The 27093-nt window shown below is 42.6% G+C and overlaps 1 protein-coding gene across 1 annotated transcript in view; it reads right to left on the bottom strand.

Moving 5' to 3' along the window:
• Positions 1-14701: 14701 nt before the first annotated feature.
• The window catches only part of LOC141051024 (uncharacterized), a 53910-nt gene continuing 41518 nt past the window's right edge, over positions 14702-27093 (bottom strand). The window contains exons 8-13 of the mRNA XM_073547816.1: positions 24803-24952; positions 24494-24673; positions 24288-24411; positions 24106-24203; positions 18678-18762; positions 14702-16511 (exon numbers count right to left, since the gene is read on the bottom strand). Coding sequence (XP_073403917.1) covers positions 15262-16511; positions 18678-18762; positions 24106-24203; positions 24288-24411; positions 24494-24673; positions 24803-24952 — 1887 coding nt within the window. The 3' untranslated portion in view covers positions 14702-15261. The remainder of the gene's footprint in view (positions 16512-18677; positions 18763-24105; positions 24204-24287; positions 24412-24493; positions 24674-24802; positions 24953-27093) is intronic.

Here is a 27093-nt window from a genome sequence, read left to right as displayed (position 1 = left end):
TTCAAAGGCCAACTTCACGGCCAGAAGTTCTCGATTCCCAACATCATAGTTTCTCTCCGCAGGGGAGAATTTCTTCGAGAAAAAGGCGCAAGGTCTCAAATTAGTCAAAGTGGCAGGTCCCTGGGACAATATCGCCCCCACCCCCACCTCTGAGGCGTCCACCTCAACAATAAATGGTTCAGACGGGTCCGGTTGAATAAGAACCGGAGCAGACATTAAACATTTTTTTAAACACTGAAACGCCGCTATCGCTGCAGCTGACCAATTCTTGATATCGGCCCCCTTTTGAGTCATGTCTGTGAGGGGTTTAACCACCTGTGAGAACCCCCTTATAAATTTGTGATAATAATTGGCGAATCCTAGGAAACGCTGCAGAGCTTTTAAATCACAAGGTTGGACCCAATCGACAATGGCCTGCACCTTATTAGGATCCATGCGATACCCCTCAGGAGACACAATGAACCCTAGAAAAGACAGTTCCTGTACAAAAAATAAACATTTCTCTAGTTTAGCAAAGAGACAGTTCTCCCGAAGCCCTTGGAGGACTGCTCGAATATGACCAATGTGAGCCTGTTTATCAGGAGAGTAGATCAGTATGTCATCCAAATACACCACCATAAAACATCCAATAAAATCAGAGAACACGTGACTTATGAAATTTTGGAATACCGCTGGAGCATTGGTCAGACCGAAAAGGCATGACCAAATTTTCAAACAACCCTTCAGTAGTGAGAAAAGCAGTTTTCCACTCAGCTCCTTCCCGGACTCGGATAAGGTTATACGCTCCCCGTAGATCTAATTTCGAAAACCACTTAGCTTCGGAAAACTGGTTGTACAAATCAGGAATAAGTGGGAGGGGATACGTATTTCTCACAGTTATCTTATTTAACTCTCGAAAATCGAGGCATGGGCGTAAACCACCGTCTTTTTTCTTTACGAAAAAGAACCCCGCCGCCACGGGAGAGACAGAAGGACGAATGTGTCCCTTATGGAGACTCTCGGAAATGTATTCCTTCATAGCAGCCTGCTCGGGACCCGAAAGGTTATACAAGCGGGCCTTGGGCAATTTAGCACCTGGAACCAGTTCAATGGCACAATCAAATGGGCGGTGTGGTGGTAAAACCTCAGCCTCTTTTTCGGAGAAAACGTCTGTATAGTCTTTTAGGTACTCCGGAATACCTTCCAGACCCACGGGTGACACAGACACAGTAGCAAGACATTTTTCAGAACAATAGGGACCCCATTTAACAATGTCCTGAGATTCCCAATTAATCACTGGATTATGTAATTGTAACCAGGGGAACCCCAACACCAGTCCCGCAGGCAGGTTGTCCATAACAAAGCATGAAATATGTTCCTGGTGCAAGGAACTCACTTTAAGGAGAAACTCCTCTGTAAGAAATATGACATCATTCTTAGCCAGTGGTGTTTTGTCAATGGCAACAACGTGGATAGGAGTCTCCAGCCTAACTGTCCCTAACTTACACCTGGACACCAAGTCAGAGTCAATAAAGTTCAACGACGATCCGCAATCCACGAAAGCAGAAGTGGGTGTGGAGACACTCCCACAACAAAGTTCCACTTGTAATAACATTTTTGAAAATGGAGAAAAAGGTACCTGAGAGCCTGGGTGACCTCCACGACAATCACCCGGGCTCAGTCGCTTGCTAGTCATTGGACAGGAGGGGCAATCCTTTTTCCAATGTCTGGAATCACCACAGTGAAAACAGCATTTTCCCTTCCTTGGGAAAATAACGGGGTTTCAATCTGCATCACTCCCCTGGCCCGTAGCCTGCGATTCATTCGGACGGCTTGTGTCATAGCGTCCTCCAGGGAATCAGGCGGAGGGTGGAGAGCCAAGGCATCCATCAGACATTCAGACAGGCCTCTACGGAGAAAACCCCGGAGGGCGGCATCATTCCAGCAGACCTCAGCAGCCCAGCGTCTGAACTCTGAGCAAAACCACTCGGCTGAGTGCTTCCCCTGGCACACACTCATCACCCTGTCCTCAGCCATACACATCCGATCAGGCATATCATAAATATGCCCCAGGGTCTCAAAAAATGCATCCACAGTCATACGCTCAGGGGCAGTGGTCAGAAGGGAGAAAGCCCAAGCCTGGGGAGCTCCCCTTAACAGAGACATAATGACCCCCACTCTCTGACTTTCATTCCCAGAAGAGTGTGGTCTCAATGAAAAAAAAAGCTTACAGCCCTCCTTGAACACTTTGAATTCCCTTTTATCTCCAGAAAAGGTATCTGGTAACTCAACCGGAGACTCAGGGGAAATTAATGTAACATCCCGAGCCCCCGATGATAAAACCCCCTGCACAGTGTCAGCGATCAACTGCTGAGACTGAGCCAGGGCGAGTTGTTCCCCCAGGAGTCTCTGAGACATCTAAGTCAGGTGCTTTACCTGCTCAGAAAGAGCGTGCATAGGATCCATCACACACACAGGAGAAAGGGAGCAGAGAAAAAAAAATGGTAACAGTCAGTTATAATGTCAGGACTCAAATGTCAGGACCCTGTCAGCGTCGGCAAACTGCCACGCTGAGCAGGGTGACTTACCCCCACTATGGGAGAGCGCGGGGTCCAAAACAGTAGTGACGGTTCAAGCAGACACGACCTGCGGCACTGAAAATAGTAAGGAGTCCCAGGACCTAGATCATGTGACTGCAGGGGGTGGGGCTTAGCGTCCTACTGCTGCAGATGATATAATGCACCTACTGCAGGGAAACTGTAGTAGAGGAAAACGCAGGTCAGACAAGCGAGGGTTCGTACACGGAGAGGGCAGTGCGGTACCAGAGGGACGAGCAGAGAATAGTCAAGTCACAGGCAGAGGGTCATACACAGAGAGGTAGCGCAGTACAAGAGGGACAGGCAGAACTCGTAACAGGGACAGAACCGGATCAAAACCAAACAAGCAAGCAAGATATCAGGCACAAGGCACACATACGCACGAGGTCAACTAACTCAGCCGAGGGCAGGAGTATAACTGACACCGGACCTAGGTCAAGTGAGCATTAAATATCCGCCCTCTGCCAAAGAGAGGCAGAAACAATTAACCCCTGTCTGACCAGGACGGGCCAAAGACAAAGCCCATCCTGGATCATGACATGCACTCTCCAGGAGTTTATGATCTGGGGACTTCTGTAAAAAGATCAATATTGAGTTATTTTACCTAACACCCAGAGACCAAGGGTTAATCAAACACTCGGGCAATATCTTTGGTGGTATGTGTCTCATCATCATTCTGACAGGGAGGAACTTCTGCAGTTATCCAAATTTGCAATTATTAATCAATATGAAGCATCCATTAAAACTCCATTTTTATGCAATCTTGGATTGCCTCCTCTTTTAATATTAACTTAACAAACTAGATATATTATGTTTATATATATAAATATATATTCAAACAATGTAAAAAACATATAGCCAGCTCACCATAAAGGAGTTCCTCTTAATGCAATAGTCGGTGTTCACCTTATATTCTGCACGGATCCAGGCAGGGAGTGTGCCCCAACAAATAGAAATATAAGAGAATTGGGATCCAGCAAAAAGATGAAAGTTCACCAGAATTATAAAATCTTCTTCTTTATTTATCCATTAATTCATATAAAAAATATATGAGGAACTCCAAACAATTGGTAACATTCCAATTAAAAGCAGTGAAACAAACCAATTAAAAACACCTGAGTAGATGGTTGAAACTCAGTTCAAAAATATTGCTAGAAAAATGCATATATTGAACATGTTTTATACATAGACCTGACGGATTGAACAGTAGAATGGATCTCATTACACAATATTAAGTAAGAAAATAAGAGAAGAATTTTTTTTTTTTTTTTGATAGAGTGCATATATTAGTTTTCAAAAGATTATATCTCTATCTTATACCTACTCCAATATATTATTCCTTTTGAGAGTTATATTTGTGATTGTCTCTGATATTTAGATCGCGCCTACTACATGATGTATTTTTTCATATATGTTTATAAAAAAATTTTTATTTTTTTTGTGGCAGTTATTCCATATCACTGTTGATTTATTACCAAATGTTTATATCATTGGTCTATGTATAAAACATGTTCAATATATGCATTTTTCTAGCAATATTTTTGAACTGAGTTTCAACCATCTACTCAGGTGTTTTTAATTGGTTTGTTTCACTGCTTTTAATTAAGGGTCATTTGAATATGTTCCACAAAGGAGGATATATTGTCAGTGTTGGAGCTCAGTTCAAATAGGACCGTGAAGAAGGCACATAGTGCTGAAACATGTAGTCCCTTGCTGGAATGTTACCAATTGTTTGGAGTTCCTCATATATTTTTTATATGAATTAATGGATAAATAAAGAAGAAGATTTTATAATTCTGGTGAACTTTCATCTTTTTGCTGGATCCCAATTCTCTTATATTTCTATATAAATATATATATATATTTCATACAAAACTTTAAACAACCTCTCTTTGTAAGAAAAAAATTAACAAATAAAATAAACAAATAATATATTAAAATCTAATAATATATTTTTAACCTTGTTATATATACTGTATATATATATATAACAAGATTAAAAATATATATAAATTATATACAGTATATATATACACACATACAGTACATTATATATACACATGTATATATATGTATATAAACAATACCCTTCACCTCTCCAAACAAACCTATTTCAACACCCTCATCACCTCACTGTCCAATAACCCTAAACGTCTCTGACACTTTTCATTCCCTGCTCAACCCAAGAGTGCAGGCCCCAACCACAGAGCTTCAAGCTGACGATCTGGCCAATTACTTCAAAGAAAAATTGACCATATCTGACAGGAAATTATCTCCCAATCCCCTCATACCATGCACTGTCCTCCCTCTCCCACTGCTTCTAGCTCACGCTCTGACTTTGAACCAGTCACAGAAGTAAGCAGGCTCCTTGCATCTTCTCGCAGTCTATTCAGCCAGAATCTGACCCTGATGAAACTCAGGTGCCCCTTCCCGCATACTATACCACCTTACACGGTGACACAGAGGAAGGTAAAGAGGAAGGTGCAGATGACTTTGAAGAGGTGATGGATGACCCAGTTCTTGACCCGGATTGGCATCCATTGGGGGAGGAGGGTGGCACTGGCAATAGTTCAAATAAGGAGAAGGATCCGCAGCAGGCATTGACATCGCAGCAGCGGTTATCTGGCAGGCCCGTAGCAGTCCAAAAACGTGGACCAAAAACTAAAATAGTTGCAGGACAGCTTGGCCAGACGATCAACTTAGCACAGCATGCAAGGCCAGAAAATGTATACCATAGTAGGAAGATTGCAGTGTGGCACTTCTTTGTCCAAAATCCTACCGATGAGGCAAAGGTTACCTGTAAGAAGTGCGGAAGGACCTTTAGCCGAGGTAAACAACTCAGAAATTTGAATACCAGTTGCATGCTTAGACATTTAACCAACATGCACTTGCAAGCGTGGACGGACTACAAAACCTCAGGTAGCACCTGCTCCGACTCAAGGTAGCCAGCAACGCTCCATCACTTCCCCCACTGTAAGACCACCGCCACCGTTAAGTACACAACCAGCACTAAATGTGGAGGTGTTGTCGAAAGGCCAAAGCACTCCGGGAATCACAATGGTTTTGCAACACAACACTGAATCTAGGCCATCACCACCAATACCATCACCAACCCCCTCTCACTCCGTCCGGTCCACCGCTACTTCCCCCATATGCAGCTCTCCAGTCCAGCTCACCCTACCAGACACTCTGAGTAGGACAAGAAAGTACTCATCGTCTCATCCGCGTACACTTTGTTTGAACGCCTACATTGCCAAACTAATCTCATTAGAGATGATGCCCTACTGTTTGGTTGAAAGTGAAGCTTTCCGCGACCTCATGGCCTACGCTGTCCCACGCTATGACCTACCCTGTCGGCACTTCTTTTCTCGAAAAGCCATCCCTGCCCTCCACCGGCATGTGAAAGACCGCATTTTCCAAGCACTAAAACAGTCAGTAAGTGGAAAGGTGCACCTCACAATAGATGCATGGACCAGTAGGCATGGCCAGGGCCATTACATGTCCATCACTGCGCATTGGGTTAATGTGGTGGATGCAGGCTCCACTGGGGACAGCAGCGGTGGAACAGTGCTGCCTAGCCCACAGGATAGGAAACAGTTGGCTGTAGGCTTTCGCTCCTCCTCCTCCATCAGCGAAAGCTCGTCCACAGAGCGCAGTCGCACGAGCACTCCATCCGCAGCTGGCAGTGTTGCACACGAGGTGTCCCACTATCGAACAGCTAGTGGTAAGTGTCAGCAGGCTGTGTTAAAGATGATGTTTTTGGACGACAACAGACACACCGTGGAGGTACTTGCTGACTACTTGCAGCGACAGAGTCATGGCTGGGCAGTCTACATCTTGAGGCAGGCAAGGTAGTCAGTGATAACGGCCGTAATTTTGTGGCAGCCATAGCCCGTGCAAAACTCACACACATACCTTGCCTGGCTCACACTTTGAACCTGGTGGTGCAGTGCTTCCTTAATAATTATCCGGAGTTAACATCCCTGCTCCATAAGGTGCGAAGACTGTGCTTGCACATCCGTCGCTTGGCCGTACACTCGTCGTATGCAGAAGCTGCAGCGATTGCTCCACCTCCCCAAGCACCGCCTAATCATAGACCTTGCAACAAGATGGAACTCCACCCTGCACATGGTTGAGAGGCTGTGTCAACAGAGGCAGGCTGTAATGCATGTGTGGTAGGATACATGGGCAGGCATTTTGAGGGAAGACATGGAATTGTCTGGTGTGCAGGGGTCAAAGCTGAAAGACCTCTGTAAAGTCCTTCAGTGTTTTGAGGAATGCACACGGCTGGTAAGCGCAGACGACGCCATCATAAGCATGAGCATCCCACTTATGCGCCTGCTCATGCAAAGTTTGACGTACATTAAGGATCAGGCATCTGCAGAGGAGGAGGGAAGCCTTGATGACAGTCAGCCATTGTCTGGTCAGGGAACTGTCCTGGACGAGGTGGAGGAAGAAGAGGAAGAGGAGGAGGAGGATGAGGGGGATGATTATTTTGGGCAGGATGATGCTTCTCAGGGGGCAAGAGAAAATGTTGGCGTTCCAAGGTCAGGTACAGTGTTTGTGCGTGACTGTAGGGATGTGGATCTCCAAAGACCAGAATGTTCCTGTGTCTACCGTGCGCAGTGTCATCAAGAAGTTTAAAGCCCATGGCGCTGTGGCTAACCTCCCTAGATGTGGACGGAAAAGAAAAATTGACAAGAGATTTTAACGCAAGATTGTGCGGATGTTGGATAAAGAACCTCGACTAACATCCAAACAAGTTCAAGCTGCCCTGCAGTCCGAGGGTACAACAGTGTCAACCCGTACTATCCGTCGGCGTCTGAATGAAAAGGGACTGTATGGTAGAAGACCCAGGAAGACCCCACTTCTTACCCAGACATAAAAAAGCCAGGCTGGAGTTTGCCAAAACTTACCTGAAAAAGCCTAAAATGTTTTGGAAGAATGTTCTCTGGTCAGATGAGACAAAAGTAGAGCTTTTTGGGCAAAGGCATCAACATAGAGTTTACAGGAGAAAAAAAGAGGCAATCAAATAAAAGAACACGGTCCCTACAGTTAAACATGGCGGAGGTTCCCTGATGTTTTGGGGTTGCTTTGCTGCCTCTGGCACTGGACTGCTTGACTGTGTGCATGGCATTATGAAGTCTGAAGACTACCAACAAATTTTGCAGCATAATGTAGGGCCCAGTGTGAGAAAGCTGGGTCTCCCTCAGAGGTCATGGGTCTTCCAGCAGGACAATGACCCAAAACACACTTCAAAAAGCACTAGAAAATGGTTTGAAAGAAAGCACTGGAGACTTCTAAGGTGGCCAGCAATGAGTCCAGACCTGAATCTCATAGAACACCTGTGGAGAGATCTAAAAATGGCAGTTTGAAGAAGGCACCCTTCAAATATCAGGGACCTGGAGCAGTTTGCCAAAGAAGAATGGTCTAAAATTCCAGCAGAGCATTGTAAGAAACTCATTGATGGTTACCGGAAGCGGTTGGTCGCAGTTATTTTGACTACAGGTTGTGCAAAGAAGTATTAGGCTGCGGGTGCCAATACTTTTGTCTGGCCCATTTCTGGAGTTTTGTGTGAAATGATCAATGTTTTGCTTTTTGCTTATTTCTCTTTTGTGTTTTTTCATTTAAGACAAATTAAATGAAGATAATAATACCAAAGAATTTGTGTTTGCAATCATTTTCAGGAAGAAACTGAGTATTATCTGACAGAATTGCAGGGGTGTCAATACTTTTGGCCACAACTGTAATTATCCTCCATCCCATAGTCTCGTGCCCATATACCCATCATACATATCCACCATCCCATTGGCCGTGCCCATATACCCATCATACATATCCTCCATCCCAGTCGAGTGCCCATATACCCGTCATACATATCCTCCATCCCATAGTCCAGTGCCCATATACCCATCACACATCCTCCATCCCATAGTCCCGTGCCCATATACCCATCATACATATCCACCATCCCATAGGCCCGTGCCCATATACCCATCATACATATCCTCCATCCCATAGTCCCATGTCCATATACCCATAATACATATCCTCCATCCCAGAGTCCCATGCCCATATACCCATCATACATATCCACCATCCCAGAGTCCCGTGCCCATATACCCATCATACACATCCTCCATACCATAGTCCAGTGCCCATATACCCATCACACATCCTCCATCCCATAGTCCCGTGCCCATATACCCATCATACATATCCGCCATCCCATAGTCCCGTGCCCATATACCCGTCATACATATCCTCCATACCATAGTCCAGTGCCCATATACCCATCACACATCCTCCATCCCATAGTCCCGTGCCCATATACCCATCATACATATCCACCATCCCACAGGCCCGTTCCCATATACCCATCATACATATCCACCATCCCATAGGCCCGTGCCCATATACCCATCATACTGTACATATCCTCCATCCCATAGTCCCATGCCCATATACCCATCATACATATCCTCCATCCCAAAGTAGAGTGCCCATATACCCATCACACATCCTCCATCTCATACTCCCGTGCCCATATACCCATCATACATATCCTCCATCCCATAGTCCAGTACCCATATACCCATCACACATCCTCCATCCCATAGTCAACCATTATGACATCATAATGAGCGGCGGGGCTTGAAACCTATGATGAATCAGCGTCGCCATGGCAACCATTGTGACATCATAATGAAGGGCGGGGCTTGATGCGCACACACTTTTTCCCCCATTACGTAGATAGGGGCAAAATTGTTTGGTGAATTGAAACGTGCGGGGTTAAAATTTCGCCTCACAACATAGCTTAGGACACTCTCGGGGTCCAGACGTGTGACTGTGCCAAATTTTTTGGCTGTAGCTGCGACGGTGCGGATGCCAATCCCGGACATGCACACATACACTTGAGCTTTATATATTAGATGGAGCACTTTGAACCCCCAGGTGCTTCACAGAAGTTTATATCATTAAGCTACGGGGAAGAAAAAACACATTTTTCACCCAAAAATGTTTTTTGCCCCAAATTTTTCATTTTCATAAGGTTAACAGGAGAAATTGCACCATACAATTTGTTGTGCAATTTCTCCTGAGTATACCATTACCCAATATCTAGAGGAAAACTACTTTTGAGGCACAGTTCAAAGCTCAGAAAGAAAGAAGCGCCATATTAGAGTTCAGATTTTGCTGGACTGGCTTGACTGTGACATATCAAAATAGAAGAGTCCCTGAGGTGCCAGACCAGCAGGACCCCCCATAACTGACCCCATTTTACAAACTACACCACTCAATGAAGTCATCTAGGGGTGCAGTGATCATACTGACACCACAGATGTATTACAAAATTTTATAACTGGGCAGTGAAGAAAAAATAATTACATTTTTCCCACCAAGATTGTGTGTTAACCCCAGATTTTACATTTTCATAATGGGAAATGGGTAAAAATGACACCAAAATGTATAAGACAATTTCTGCTCAATGTAAAAATACCCTATATATGGCTGTAAAGTACTGCTTAGCCACACGCCGAGACTCGGGAGGGATAGAGCGCTACTTACCTACTGAAGCACAGATTTTCTTAGAATAGTTTGCAGACTCCATATAAAGAGACCCTAAGTGCTAGGTACGCATAATCCCCCAGCAAATGACCCTGTTTTGGACTGTTTTGACTCCATGGATGTTTTCCAAAAACAAGCAGCAGTGGATATTGCGGAGTGAAAATTGTTAATCGGCTATTGTAGTGCCCATACATTGTAGTGCCTAGTATGTTGTAGTCACCAGTATGTAATGCCCAGCTCGTGCTTCTGGAGATCTGGAGACATGCGTCTGTAAATTAGGCGGGCTCTCATCGCTACAGAAATGCCAAACATGTGGACATTAAATGTGGTTTAAGCACACTGAGGTTCAGAAGAGAAAGGAGGGCATTTGGAATTTGGAAGTGCAGAATTCACTGGATCTCTTTTGGAGGGTCTCTGAGTGACGTGACAGATGAAACCCCAGGAGGGATCCATTCAATATATCGAGGCAGCGGTTACTCTGGATTCTGTCTGGCCTTTGTTCAGCGGTGTCCTTCTTTTCAGAAGTGCACAAAACTGTGGCCGACCACGGTTTTCTGCTCACATAAAAAGATGGACACTGCCAGATCACAGAGCCACAATCTGCTTCATTATAGGGAATCTTCCGCCTGGGGTTCCGTCTAAGTCATGTATTTCAGAGATTTACATGTAAACCCCTGTGTAAGTGCTCATTGTAGAGTGCAGGAAAAATGTGCGCTGAGCCTTACTGTGATCTTTGGGAGGCAGAATGAACAAGGCAACAGCAGATGAAGAATTGGTTTTAATTATTTCTTACGCCATTCGTGTGATTAGACAACTTTATTCTTGGGGTCAGTACGATTATAGAAATACCACATTTACATCATTTTTTATGTTTTGGAGCTCTTACACAATAAAAAAAAAAAATTTGCATCACTTAATTCTAAGCAGCTTGCTTTTTGCGGGACAAGATTATGTTTTCAGCGGTACCATTTTTATTTCCATTCATCTTTATAGCGTTTTATTGTACTTTTTGCTCGCCGGTATGATGATAAAGCATAGTTTTTGCCTTTTTTTATGGTGTTCACTGAAGGGGTTAACAAGTATAACAGTTTTATAGGTTGGGTCATTCCGATACGACAATACCAAATATCTGTACTTTATTTTTACATAAATGTATTTATTGGATTAATATTTTTTCATTTTTTTGCTCTTTATTTGGGTATTTTTAAAAAATGTTTATACAATTTTTAATAACATTTTTGATTTTTTTTAAAAACTTTTTTACATTGTTCCACTATGGTCCATCATCCTTACACTGACAGATCACTGATCTGATATTTTGCAATGCTTCTGCAGTGCAGGGCATCAGAGTAGCGTCTGACAGGCAGGGAGGAGGCGTGTCAGCTCCTGCTCTTAGCAGGCACTCATAGTCTACCTTCCTTGAAGGAAATTGCGGCCATCTTGCGGCCCAGGGTCACCATTGAGAACATCGGCACAACGCGATTGCATTGCGTTGTGCTGATGGGAGCAGACAGGGAGCTCACTCTCTCTGCGATGCTCCTCAGTGTCGCTGTCACTATATATGGCGCATGTTGGCAAGGGTTTCAAGGGGTTGGACAACCTCCTTATCATTCCTCATGTTTGGTCCTATAAAAATAACACCACTTAAATAAACCTCCCATGCCGGTGTCGTTCCAGTGATTTCTGCATTTGCATTTCTGGGGCCTATATGAGGTTGTTACATTATTTGAGCCCTGCTCCCAATCAGAGCTGGCGTCACCGTTCCCACTTTCAGGGAAACTGAACAATAAGAGGAAGTCAGTGATCAGCCGCAGACCTGGTTTCCTGTTGATGTTCAATACCGAAGGCGGAAACAGTGATTGTGAGCAGAGTTCATGCACTGTAACAACCTCACATGAGCAAGTAAGGGGAGTATAAGTGTTTTTATTTAAACAAAGCCAAACTTGAGGAACGAAAAAGGGTTGCCCTGGTAATGGACAACCCCTTTAAGAAAATATAATCTATGGTTAAAACATTTCCAACATTCTGGACATAAAAAAGGCTTCTCCCCTGTATGAATTCTTTGATGTCTGATAAAATTTGACTTCTGATTAACCCCTTTACCCCCAAGGGTGGTTTGCACGTTAATGACCAGGCCAATTTTTACAATTCTGACCACTCTCCCTTTATGAGGTAATAACTCTGAAACGCTTCAATGGATCCTGGTGATTCTGACATTGTTTTCTCGTGACATATTGTACTTCATGTTAGTGGTAAAATTTCATTCACATAACTTGCGTTTATTTGTGAAAAAAATGGAAATTTGGCGAAAATTTTGCAATTTTACAACTTTGAATTTTTCTGCCCTTAAATCACAGTAACATGGCACACAAAAAACTTAATAAGTAACATTTCCCACTTGTTTACTTTACATCAGCACAATATTGGAACCAAAATTTTTTTTTGTTAGGAAGTTAAGGGTTAAAAGTTGACCAGCGATTTCTCATTTTTACAACACCATTTTATTTTTACGGACCACATCACATTTGAAGTCACTTTGAGGGGTCTATATGATAGAAAATACCCAAAAGTGACACCATTCTGAAAACTGCACCCCTCAAGGTGCTCAAAACCACATTCAAGAAGTTTATTAACTCTTTAGGTGCTTCACAGGAAATTTTTGAATGTTTAAAATAATGAACATTTAACTTTTTTTCACAAAAAAATTACGTCAGGTTCAATTTTTTTTATTTTACCAAGGGTAACAGGAGAAATTGGACTGCAAAAGTTATTGTGCAATATGTCCGGAGTACGCTGATACCCCATATGTGGGGGGTAAACCACTATTTGGGCGCATGGCGGAAGGGAAGCAGCGCCATTTGACTTTTATGGCTGGAATTGAGATCGGACGCCATGTCGCGTTTGGAAAGCCCCTGATGTGCCTAAACAGTGGAAACCCCCCACAAATTACACCATTTTGGAAACTAGATCCCCCAAGGAACTTATCTAGATGTGTGGTGAGCACTTTGAACCCCCAAGGGCTTCACAGAAGTTTATAACGCCCGGGCGTGAAAATAAAAAAAATCACATTTTTTCCACAAACATGATCTTTTAGTCCCCAATTTTTTTATTTTCCCAAGGATAACAGGAGAAATTGGACCCCAAAAGTTGTTGTCCAATTTGTCCTGAGTACGCTGATACCCCATATGTGGGAGAAAACTACTGTATGGGGACACATCGGGGCTCGGAAGGGAAGTAGTGACGTTTTGGAATGCAGACTTTGATGGAATGGTCTGTGGGTGTCATGTTGCCTTTGGAGAGCCCCTGATGTACCTAAACTGTGGAAATCCCCCACAAGTGACCCCATTTTGGAAACTAGACCCCGCACAGAACTTATCTAGATGTGTGGTGAGCACTTTGAACCCCAAAGTGCTTCACAGAAGTTTATAACGCCTGGGCGTGAAAATAAAAAAAAATCATTTTTCTTCCATAAAAATGATATTTTTGCCCCCAATTTTTTTATTTTCCTAAGGGTAACAGGAGAAATTGGACCCCAAAAGATGTTTTGCAATTTATCCTAAATAGGCTGATACCCCATATGTGGGGGTAAAACACTGTTTGGGCGCATGGCAGAGCTTGGAAGGGAAGGAGCACCATTTGACTTTTTCAACCCAGAATTGGCTGGAATTGAGATCAGACACCATTTTGCGTTTGGAGAGCACCTGATGTGCCCAAACAGTGGAAACCCCCCAATTCCAACTCCAACCCTAACCCCCAACACACCCCTAACCCTAATAGGAAAATGGAAATAAATACTTTTTTTTAATTTTATTATTTTTCCCTAACTAAGGGGGTGATAAAGGGGGTTTGATTCACTATTTTTAGCGGGTTTTTATGTTTGGCAGTTGTCATATGCTATAAGACGCTTTTTATTGTAAAAATAGTTTTTGCATCACCATATTTTGAGAGCTATAAGTTTTCATATTTTGACCCACCGAGTCATGTGAGGTCTTATTTCTTGCGGGACGAGTTGATGTTTTTATTGGTACCATTTTCGGGCACGTGACATATTTTGATCGCTTTTTATTCAGATTTTTGGCACGCAGAATGAACAAAAACCAGCGTTTCATGAATTTCTTTTGGTGGGGCGTTTACACCGTTCCGCGTGCGGTAAAATTGATAAGGCAGTTTTATTCTTCGGGTCAGTACGATTACAGCAATACCTCATTTATGTAATTTTTTTATGTTTTGGCGCTTTTATGCAATGAAAACAATTTTATATAAAAAATAATTATTTTTGCATCGCTATATTCTGCGAGCTATAATTTTTTTATTTTTTCGCTGATGATGCTGTGTGACAGCTCATTTTTTGCGGGACAAGATGACGTTTTCAGCGGTACCATGGATATTTATATGTGTCTTTTTGTTCGCACGTTATTGCACTTTTTGTTCGGCGGTATGATAATAAAGCATTATTTTTTGCTTTGTTTTTTATTTTTTAAGGGGTTCGCTAAAGGGGTTAACTAATGTGACAGTTTTGAGGGCGGGTCGTTACGGATGCGGCGATACTAAATGTGTACTTTTACTGGTTTTTTTTTTAAATTATTTCCAAAAAATTAATTAGGGAATATTTTTTTTTAAATTTACCGTATCTAGTAATTTTTTATAAATTATTTCTACACTTTTGCGCTGTGCAGGCAGTGAGGAAGCCGGCTCTCTGCAGGCCCCCGAAGGTCCCCGCCGCCATATTGGATCCGAGGACCTGCAGGGAAGGAGGCCCCCGCAGCAGCGCTGCACATCGCGCTGCTGCGGGGGTCGCAGGGAAGCACCGAGGGATCCCCCTACCTGCCGATGCTTCCCTAAACCCCCGGTACACTGCAATAGTGTTTGATCGCAGTGTGCCAGGGGTTAACGTCCCGGGTGTCAGCTGTGATAATCACCCCATGAGCGCCGCTGATCGCTACGACGTACTATCCCGTCCATGGGCATATGGGCCCAGGTCCCATGGACGGGATAGTAAGTCACATGTCAGAAAGGGATAAAATATTTCCCACATTCTGAACGTAAAAAAGGCTTCTCCCCTGTGTGGGTTCTTTGGTGACTATCAAGATGCACTTTCTGAACATTAAAAAGGGTTCTTTTATGTATGAATTCTCTGATGTTTATTAAGAGCTGAATTCTCTGTAAAATATTTCCCACATTCTAAACATGAAAATGGTTTCTCCCCTGTGTGGATTCTCTGGTGCTTCACCAAATCTGATTTCTGGATAAAACATTTCCCACATTCTGAGCATGAAAAAGGCTTCTCTCCTGTGTGAATTCTCTGGTGCCTAACAAAATCTTGTTTTAGGCTAAAACACTTCCCACATTCTGAACATGAAAAAGGTTTCTCCCCTGTGTGGGTTCTCTGGTGAATACCAATATCGCATTTACGGCTAAAACACTTCCCACATTCTGAACATGAAAAAGGTTTCTCCCCTGTGTGGGTTCTCTGGTGCATACTAATATCGGATTTGCGGCTAAAACACTTCCCACATTCTGAACATGAAAAAGGTTTCTCCCCTGTGTGGGTTCTCTGATGTTTATTAAGAATTGATTTCCGTGTAAAACATTTCCCACATTCTGAACATGAAAAAGGCTTCTCCCCTGTGTGGGTTCTCTGGTGCATACCAATATCGGATTTACGGCTAAAACACTTCCCACATTCTGAACATGAAAAAGGCTTCTCCCCTGTGTGGGTTCTCTGGTGCATACCAATATCGGATTTAGTGTTAAAACACTTCCCACATTCTGAACATGAAAAAGGTTTCTCCCCTGTGTGGGTTCTCTGATGTTTATCAAGAGTTGCTTTCTGTGTAAAACATTTCCCACATTCTAAACATGAAAATGGCTTTTCCCCTGTATGGGTTCTTTGGTGCGTAACAACATCTGATTTCTGGGTAAAACGTTTCCCACATTCGGAACATGAAAATGGCTTCTCCCCTGTGTGAACTCTCTCATGCCTAACAAGATCTGATTTGTGGTTAAAACATTTCCCACACTTGGAACAAGAAAATCTATTCTTTGCTATGTGAATTTTTTGATGCTTAGGAAAAGACTTTTTAAGGGGAAAACTAGTTCCATTTTCTGAACATGCAAATGGCTTCTTTGCTTTTGGAGCAGTTAGTTTTTTAATGCTTATTTTATGACTTTGAATTTCCTTAGTAGTCGGTAATGAATCAGAAGACAGGACCTGTTTCAAAGGATCGGATGACAGATCTCTGCTGTGAAGGGATGATGGTATATCTGGAGTAATGGCATTCACTTCATTTGTATTCTGTGGGATCTCAAGATCATCCGATTTAAAAATTGAAGATGTCAGGTGTCCCTCTGATCTCCTGGTACAGTCATCTGCCAAGAATAAAACCAGTTATTTTTTAATAAAATATCATTGAATTTTAGATTTTGGAATATTTACTACTTAAACTGTCTGTATAAATGGCAAATTATGTAAAAATATTGAATTATTGACAGTCTAATAGAAAACCTAATTAGATGAACCAGTAGAACATGGTGTTTCCTCATTCTGCCTTCCAAATAAGAAATAAAAAGCCACCAAATAATGTTATGTAGGAAAAAATACCACCACTAAAAGCTTCTACTCATCTCACAAAAAAACAAGTAGCAACTCAGGTCCATCATCTGTCAATGAAAAAACAGAGGTTTCCACATTATTAGTGTCTCAAAGGCTCTTGAAAGGCAACATGGCTTCCATTAGCCAATCTAGCACAAGTCATTCTGTCAAATTCAAAGCTCCCCCTCACTCCTGAGCCTTGCAGTGTGACCAAACCATATTTAGCATCCATGTATTTGATATTACTAGTGTGAAGAACCCACTTAGTTTACAGTATGTGTGTGACTCCTGCAGCACAATCTGGGTACTATGTGTTGGGTAATAAAATTAGCTAATGTGCGGTTTTTACTCTCCAACTTCCACTGCGTGCCAATTTCAAGAAAGAGTCTGTGGAGTAAAAATAGTCACTCCTCCTATAGATTAATTCACTGAGGGTTGCAATTTCCAAAATCGAGTCAGTTTATGAGGATTTCTAGTGCTCTGGTTTTCTGCCATTTTGTTATATTGGGGTTTATGCAAATGATGTGTCCCATCTACTCTGAGATCAGCTCCTGAGACGTCTGCCTCTATCACCAGAAGCCACCTTATTGATTTTGCAGGCGGCGCTGGTAATCGAGGAAACATTGTAACCAAAAGCTCAAGCCACTAAGATTAGGGTGCCTGAGACCTGTAGTACCATCCAGTCTGGCAGAGTTTGTGTGTGCGTGCTGTCCAGCTAGAGTAATCTGCTCCCTGCTTCAGCCAATTGGAAAGCAACACACCCTACTAAATTGCGAAGCATATTTCTGGAAGCTGCCAGATACAGCCTTGTTCTCCTCTGGTTCAGTCTTCTGTGCTCCGTTCCCGGCTGGTGCATTTGCTTCCTGTTGTAACTCCGTCCTGTTTACTGACTACTCTTGTGTGTTCTGATTTTGTATTTTTTCTGCCATCCTGGTTCTGACTCTACTACCTAATTATTCTTCATCCCATCTTACATCCCTGAACAGCAGGAAACACCATGGCCCAAGCCTAGGGGTCTTTGTGTAAATCCAGATCCATGTAGAGGGGTTAAAGGGTGATGAGCAAGATAATACCTAGGATCTGGAAAACGAAGAAGTCTGTTCATGGTGGCCATACTGTAAGGTGCCAGCTGACCCTGAACATTGCCCCTATACATTGTGTCTGCAAACTGTTCCAGCAAGATCGTAATTTAAATAGCTAAATAGCAATCGTTATATTCTTAATCTTGCCATGTGCTCAGACTGTAGTGTACAACCATATACAGGGAATAAATGTATATTACAGCCATCAGCCATGCACAGCTTTGACATATATCATGGCACAACTGTAATGTTTTTCATGTAGTTTATCACAATCCTGTTTGAAGTAAGTTGGTTTTAAATAAATTGAAAAGTCAGGATAAAGGGAAACTCTGATGTTATTGTACAGAAATTCACACTTGGCCTCACTGCACATTTAATGTTGTCGATCATAAGTGAAGTTTGGCCAGAAAGATTGGACCTGGTCTTGTAGGGACCATATGGGCACATTCAGCAGCACAGAAGGGAGAGCAGGTAGATTCATCCAATAAGGTATCAAGGTTCTTTGAAGTCAACAGCATCATAACCCTCCGCTTTCATAATCTTTTTCGTGAAGTGATTTTCGAACTTGTCAGCCCATTCTACGTATGCTGTCATTTGGCTTTGTAGTTTACAGACCTACACAGGTAACGGTCAGTGTCTTCTAATCCCAGGGGGTAGGTGGATTCTCCAGGTTGTAATTTACATAGAAAAGGGCTTTTAAAGTCATTTGAATAGATTTTGGTGGTGGAGTATGTTGTGGTCTAGAGGCAAAATGGTGATCACACTATTGTGATACGGCCGGACTATACCACTCATAATACCGTCACAGCAGGTGACTGAGAAGAATCTGTGACGTCTCTGCATTTAGTGGTTACTACTCACCTGGGTAGTCATATGCAGGAATCTCCTCTTTACACCGCCCATCACCCCACACATATGTCTCTGTAGTATTAGTCAGATCTTCACCCTGAAACAAAGATTGTAAAAGTCACAGACAGATGGAGAAGTCACATCTATGATCAGCTCTAATCCTGCCATCTCCACCGATCTCATTACAGAATTATAAAACATACAGTAGTGGCCGAAAGTGTTGGCACTCTTGAAATCAGGGCTGTGGAGTCGGTAAGCCAAACCTGCGACTCCGACTCCTCAATTTCCCTTACACCGACTCCAACTCCGACTCCACGACTCCGACATATATTGCTTATATTTAAGTGAAAAATTTATTCTAGCACAATGTGAACATCAGACAGTAAATCATTTTTATGATACAATAATCAAGATATTTAGATAGAACATGATATTTATTGGAATACAACTTTAGAACACAAAAAACTGAAATAAATTGTAAACATGTAATACACTATGTAATATCGATTACATATATATATATATAACACTATAATAAACTATAAGTGGCAAAAAACAGTTTTCAACAAAAACATACTAAATAACATTTGTGCAGTCTATGAATTTGTTCTAAGAAATAGAATTGCCTCCATCAGATCCTCCTTCATAGATGACCTCAAATCTGACCTAATAATTTTAAGGCTAGAGAACAACCTCTCTACAGTAACTTGGGCTGGAGGCAAAGCCGTAACAACATGGGAACATCTCTAACAATTTCCGGGTATAAAGGAATTGCCTCATGCACAGTCAGTTTTGATGAACGGTTGAATTTTTCTATTTCTTTGAGAACAAGTGAAACATTTTGCTGAAACATGGTCAATCTGCTTGCTATAGGAGACAGAGTGAAATCTTTTTCCTTGCGGCAACGCTTTGCCTGCTCCATGTCATCCAAATACTTGTCAAAGTCAAACTCCTCATCTGATGAGGATGAAGATATGGCAGCAGTAGCACTGTCAGGACCCGAGTCCTCTTGCGCCTCGCAGTCCTCCTGTAGGCCACTCTTCCTAACTGCTACCTCAGTCAGAGCTTCTTTTCCTTTAGTAAGCTGTTGATCATCAAGCAATATACGATGACTTGGGTCCACATAAACAGCTGCCAGAAAAATTTTATTTTCCAATAGCTGTGTCTCTCTCCATTTCATTGAAGCAGAAATGCCATCTGCGATTAAACAGCAAAATAGCAAGTTCTTCTGCTCCCTCATGAAAATGCCAGGAGTTAAATCCTCAGCTTGTAATTTTTTAGTAACAGTAAATGGGTAATTAAGCAATTCCTTCAATTCAGCCACCTGTGTCCATTGACCTTCATTTAGGGTTACCTGAGGGTTCGCCATATCTATAAGAAACGGTTTTAGTTGATCAACAATTGCCCTTTTCCAGCACGTCTCTTCAAGATGGAATCAATTTTAGGGGTTCTGGTGGCAATAACCAATTTCCTCACTTTTCCAATCAGATTTCCAGCATGTCCCTCTTTCAGACTATCTCTTATTGCCAGCTGCAGCGTGTGCAGAACACAGCGCATGTGATGAATAGGAAAGTGTTTTGAAGCAGCTTCAACAAGATCATCTATTTCTACAGTATAATTTTGCTGTTCTTCTGTAGTAGTAATATCTGTTTGTTCCTCAGTTACATGAACAGCACTGTGGCCTTCCATCTCAAACATACTGAATCCTAAATGTTCCTCTAGCTGTTGTTCATTACTCTCATTCATCAGTGTAATTGTACTTATGTTTGAAGCATTGTCCGTTACAATAGCAAGAACCTGTTCTTTTTTGAGTTCGTAATCTTGCAGAACTTTTTCCACTAAGGCCTGGAGAAACTGGCTGCTGTGATGAGCTTTAGTATCTTTTACTGCCAGTGTCTTGGTAACAATTTTTGTTGTCACAAACAGATCGAACATTGATGGCAAAATAGTTCACTCTGTGACGTGTGCGGGGATCCATTTTAAGAAACATGAAGCGTCTTTTGAGAGTCTTTTTAAGATCTTCCTTTTGTTTAAGGGCTTCTTCAATCACTAATTTTCTAATACTTTCTCTTTCCAGAGAAACACCAAGTTTGGGGGCCATTTCTCCATTAAGCGCTGTAAAAGCTGGTCGTGCAAATAATGTTAATGGTACACCGTCCTTCACAACAAGCTGTATGAGCTGTCTTTTAGACACATCTGCTGTCATTGTTACAGTAACTTTGTCACTTACAAAATATCTTGTTAATGATGTTTGAGACACTCTTTCCTCCTTCTTTGCCTGGCAGGAAGTGTTAAGGCCCTTTTACATTTAGCGATCCGACCTGGTCAGGATCGCTGGTGCATCGCTAAATGATCGCTAGTGAGCTTTCACACAGAAAGATCTCACAGCGATGCAGCAGCGACGCAGCGCACAATACTCACCTTTCACACACAGCGATCCAGACGTCCTCCCGCACGCGTCCACGTGTCGCTCGTCTTACACAGCAGGAAGCCCAGCAGGAGGCAGACGACAAGAAATGGAGCCACCCGATCAGCGATGGACAGCGGGGGAGCCGGTCGGAGGTAAGTATCACACAGTCACAAATCAGTGACGTTTTAGCGATATCGCTATGTCTAAAACCCCCTTTAGTCTGTGTGCTACCCAGCTTTCATTCTTTTTGGTACAGATAAGATATGGAGACAGATATGGATAAATGGATATATAGAGCAGATTTCTAATCTGCTTTTGATATTGAAAACATTATCTATGAGCTCAAAAACCTTTCAGGTGATGCGGTTTTTTAAAAATCTGATCGGCTTTTGCAGCTGAAAAACGTATCCACAAAAAACGAAGCAAAAATGCTGTGTGTGAATGTAGCCTTAGATCAGGAATAGAACAGCCATTTATAGGGCATTTCATAACTTTCCCAAATTCCTATGAAAAAATATTCAGCACATTCTGCATTGAACTACTGTACCCAATTTATTATATATTTTAGGAGTCGGAGTCGGTCCATTTTATACCGACTCCAACTCCACCAAAATGAGCACCGACTCAGACTCCACGACTCCGACTCCACAGCCCTGCTTGAAATTGTTGCAGAAAATGAAGTACCGTATTTTTCAGATTATAAATCCCTCCGGATTATAACACGCACCCCAAATTTTCAGGAGAAAAATAGTAAAAATTTTATCTTTAATAAAATGGTGGTGCTTCTTATAATCCATGTGTCTTTTTGCTTACCGGGGGTGGTGGCTGCGGTGAAGCGGGGTCCCAGGGTTACTGCTGGAGGAGGCAGGAGTGGGGTGATGCTGAAGGCCCCAGGCTGGGATGAGGGAGGTCCGATGTTCAGTGCGCTGCTGCGGGTGTCCTTGGCGGTGCTGCTGGGGTGCCCGGCGCTGCTGCTCGGGGTGTCCGCCGCTGCTGCTGATGCCCCCTGTTTTCCGCCGCTGCCAGTAGTGTCTGCCACTGTGGTGGGAACTCTGCGGGGGGCTCTGCCGACATTTCGTGAAAGGCCAGTGCCCCCCGCAGTTCCGTGGTTTCCTCCTGTACGGTAGACTCCGGGAAGATGGCCGCCAGGGGAGGCACATGCGCAGATGGAGATCTCGGCATCAAGATCTTGGGAGATGAGATTTCAGCTCCACCGCACAGGAGGAAACCATGGAACTGCGGGGGGCTCTGGCCTTTCACAAAATGTCGGCAGAGCACCCCGCAGTGGCGGATACCCCGGGCAGCGGACATCCCGGGCAGCAGCGGGCAACAACAGTACCAGTATATACGCAGTATAAGACGCACCCCATTTCCCCCCCAAACTTGGGGGAAGAAAAGTGATTCTTATAATGCATAAAATGCGGTATTTGTTACAGAAAATTATTGCAATTACACATATTTTGTTATACACATTGTTCATTTATTTTGTGTGTATTGGAACAACACAAAAAGAAAGAAAACAGCAAATTTGACAGAATTTCACACAAAACCCCCAAAATGGGCAGGATAAAATTGCTGACACCTTTCCAAAATTGTGGGTAAATAACTTTATTTCAAGCTTGTGATGTTCATTTAAACTTACCTGTGACAAGTAACAGGTGTGGGCAATATGAATACCTGAAACCAGATAAAAAGAAGTTGACTTATTCTTTGCATTATGTGTCTTTGCGTGCTACACTAAGCATGGAGAACTGAAGAAGAGAACTGTGTGAGGACTTGAGAATCTAAATTGTTGAAAAATATCTACAATCTAAAAGTTACAAGTCCATCTGCAGAGATTTTGATTTTCCTTTGTCCATAGTGTGCAACATAATCAAGACGTTAACATCCCATGGAGCTGTAGCTAAACTTCTTGGACGTGGTCGGCAGCGAAAAATTGATGAAAGGTTGCAACGCTCGATAGTCCGGATGGTGGATAAGCAGTCCCAATCAAGTTCCAAAGAAATTCAAGCTTTTCTGCAGGCTCAAGGTGCATCAACGCAAAGTATCCTTCAACAATTTAATGATGTTAAATATTATGGCATGAGACACAGGAGGACCCCACTGCTGACTCAGAGACATAAAAAAGCTACTGTAGTTTGTCAAAATGTATGCGAGTAAGCCAAAATACTTCTGTCATAGAGTGTTGTGAACAGATGAGATAAAGGTAGAGCTTTTAGGCCAAGTACATCATTCTACTGTTTATCAAAAACGAATGAAGCCTAAAAAGAGAAGAACACAGTACCTACAGTCAAATATGATGGAGGTTCCAAGATGTTTTGGGGTCTCTGGAACTGGATTTTTTGACTGTGAGCAAGTCATCATGAAATGTGAAGATTACCAAATGATTTTGGATTGCAATGTAGAGCCCAGTGTCAGAAAACTGGGTTTGCGTCATAGGTCTTCCAGCATGACAATGACCCCAAACATACTTCAAGAAGTCTTAAGAAATAGATGGAAACAAGGCCCTGGACAGGTCTGAAGTAGCCAGCAAATGAGCCCGGATCTAAATGGCATTGAACACCTGTGCAGAGATCTTACAATTGCTCTTCAAATATGAGACCTGTAGCAGGTTGCAACAGAAAAGTGGTCCAAAACTCCAGTTGAGAGTTGTAAGAAGCGTGTTGATGGTTATAGGAAGTGATTGATTGCAGTTAAGGGTGTACAAGCAAATACAAAATTGACGATGCAAATAATTTTGCCCAGCCCATTTTTGGGAATTTTGTGAGAAATTATGTAAAATTTGCCATTTTTTCAGTTTTTTTGTGTTGTTGCAATACACACAAAGGAAATAAAAGTGTATATCAAAACATGTGTAATTGCAATAATTTTCTGGGAGAAATAATTCACTTTGTGGAACTATTTCAACGATGCCAACAGTTTTCGCCACGACTTTATAATACTGATGGACAAAACAAGACTGAACACAAGACCTTCAACAGCTGTTTAAATATCATAGGAGACATCTCATGACACCTTGTCTCCATCTACCTGATGTTCCTGAGGAACATTGGGATCTTCTTGTTTACAGTCCTGTGGAAGAAGAGGACGTGGACATCTCTCTGGTGTTGTCCTCTTACTGGATAGAACTGGAGGAAACACATACAGGGACTGAATTCATTCTTTACATACAGATAATTACAGACCGTGTGTAATTTAGTCTTGTCTATTACCTGGTGATGCGAGTAGCTGGGGAACCTCCATCATGATGTCTTTGTACACATCTTTGTGTCCTTCTAAACACTCCCATTCCTCCATGGAGAAATAGACAGCGACATCCTGACACCTTATAGGAACCTGACGCATACAAGGATACTGTCATCCCCCGATCCCTTCATAGCATTACTGTATAATGTCCCAGCATTCCCAGCAGTGTCACCTCTCCAGTCAGCAGCTCAATCATCTTATAGGCAAGTTCTACGATCTTCTGGTCGTCGATATAATCACGTATCAAGGGGTGAGGTGGAGGTCCCTTGATTGAAAGATGAGGAAGACCACTAAACCCAGACACAGGGTCCTGACAGCGCTCACTAGAGGTCTTCTTCACTACTGTGTAATCCTGGTTATGGAGAGACACATTAATAAATCTCACTACAGACATTTCCAGAGTCCTCACCTCTCCAGTTCTGTCCATCTGTTATTCCCATAGAAAAGAATGATGTAATGTGACGTCATCAGAATCTCTCACCTCTCCAGTAATCCGGAAGAGGATCTCTAGGGTGAGGTGTAATATTCTCTCCGCCATCTTGTCTCCGTCCATATCCATCTTTGATGAGTAAATTAGGACAATTCTCTTATATAGTAGATCTTCACTGAGCGGATCTGATATTGTAGAGACCTGAAAAAGAAGAGGATGATGAGTCGATGTATCATCATAAGAATCCTGTGTAATAATACAATTTCTGGAGATAAGAGAAACATAAGAGGAGATTTATTATTTTACAGCATTTAGTTTTCTTCTTTACATCTGGTAATAAATCCTATATATTTAGGCCACAGACAACAAGCAGTTTCTTCCTCGGAGTCGGCAGCGGAATATGTTTCTCATAGACTCATCTTCCATAACGCTAATTCTCGTCTCATTTACCGACACTGGTATCGGCATTAACAATACTGCAGGAGATATTCATTACACGGGACATGAGGAATAACTACTTCATGATGAGGACGACATCTTCATCTTCTACTACGGCTCTAGAAACATATTTGGCCAGAGTCGGTCACTGACTCCATCACCACCGGCCGTCTATATGAACACTTCCCGTCTTCCCCGGCTGTAATCTTCTATCACCTTAGATCTCAGGTCTGATTCACACAAAGAAGTTTGAGGCTATGTGCACACGTAACGGAACTCTCGCGGAAATTACCGCGAGAATTCCGGAATTCCATTCCGCGGGAAAATCGCATTTTAAATTCCCGCGGAAAAACTAGCATTTTGCAAGCGTAATTAGCTTGCAGAATGCTAGCGTTCTCCAAGCGATCTGTAGCATCGCTTGGAGAACTGATTGACAGGTTGGTCACACTCGTCAAACACAGTGTTTGACAAGTGTGACCAACTTTTTACTACTGAGGCCGCCTATGCAGCATCAATAGTAAAAGACAGAATGTAAAAAAAAAAAAATGGTGTTATTCGTACCTTCCGACGTCCCGCGCAGCCGTTCCCAGTTTTTTGCCCCAAATTTTTCATTTTCATAAGGTTAACAGGAGAAATTGCACCATACAATTTGTTGTGCAATTTCTCCTGAGTATACCATTACCCAATATCTAGAGGAAAACTACTTTTGAGGCACAGTTCAAAGCTCAGAAAGAAAGAAGCGCCATATTAGAGTTCAGATTTTGCTGGACTGGCTTGACTGTGACATATCAAAATAGAAGAGTCCCTGAGGTGCCAGACCAGCAGGACCCCCCCATAACTGACCCCATTTTACAAACTACACCACTCAATGAAGTCATCTAGGGGTGCAGTGATCATATTGACACCACAGATGTATTACAAAATTTTATAACTGGGCAGTGAAGAAAAAATAATTACATTTTTCCCACCAAGATTGTGTGTTAACCCCAGATTTTACATTTTCATAATGGGAAATGGGTAAAAATGACACCAAAATGTATAAGACAATTTCTGCTCAATGTAAAAATACCCTATATATGGCTGTAAAGTACTGCTTAGCCACACGGCGAGACTCGGGAGGGATAGAGCGCTACTTACCTACTGAAGCACAGATTTTCTTAGAATAGTTTGCAGACTCCATATAAAGAGACCCTAAGTGCTAGGTACGCATAATCCCCCAGCAAATGACCCTGTTTTGGACTGTTTTGACTCCATGGATGTTTTCCAAAAACAAGCAGCAGTGGATATTGCGGAGTGAAAATTGTTAATCGGCTATTGTAGTGCCCATACATTGTAGTGCCTAGTATGTTGTAGTCACCAGTATGTAATGCCCAGCTCGTGCTTCTGGAGATCTGGAGACATGCGTCTGTAAATTAGGCGGGCTCTCATCGCTACAGAAATGCCAAACATGTGGACATTAAATGTGGTTTAAGCACACTGAGGTTCAGAAGAGAAAGGAGGGCATTTGGAAGTGCAGAATTCACTGGATCTCTTTTGGAGGGTGAGGTGCCACAGTGCTTTTCCATAGCCTTTGTACTACCAGAAATGTGGAACCCCCTAATATTTCCATTAACAGATGACGGACCCGAGAGGGGACTTGCTTTTTTTTGTACATTGAGTTGAAGCTTTTATTGGGAACATTTTGCATAACATGTAGGATCACATTTATGAGCACCTACTTTAGGGATTCCAACTAAGTCTCTGAGTGACGTGACAGATGAAACCCCAGGAGGGATCCATTCAATATATCGAGGCAGCGGTTACTCTGGAGTCTGTCTGGCCTTTGTTCAGCGGTGTCCTTCTTTTCAGAAGTGCACAAAACTGTGGCCGACCACGGTTTTCTGCTCACATAAAAAGATGGACAC

The sequence above is a fragment of the Dendrobates tinctorius genome, unplaced genomic scaffold (genome assembly GCF_039654945.1).
Source record: "Dendrobates tinctorius isolate UK_male_01 unplaced genomic scaffold, ASM3965494v1 ptg000155l, whole genome shotgun sequence".
In the NCBI taxonomy this organism is placed as follows: domain Eukaryota; kingdom Metazoa; phylum Chordata; class Amphibia; order Anura; family Dendrobatidae; genus Dendrobates; species Dendrobates tinctorius.
This window is presented reverse-complemented; position numbering and strand designations above follow the sequence as displayed.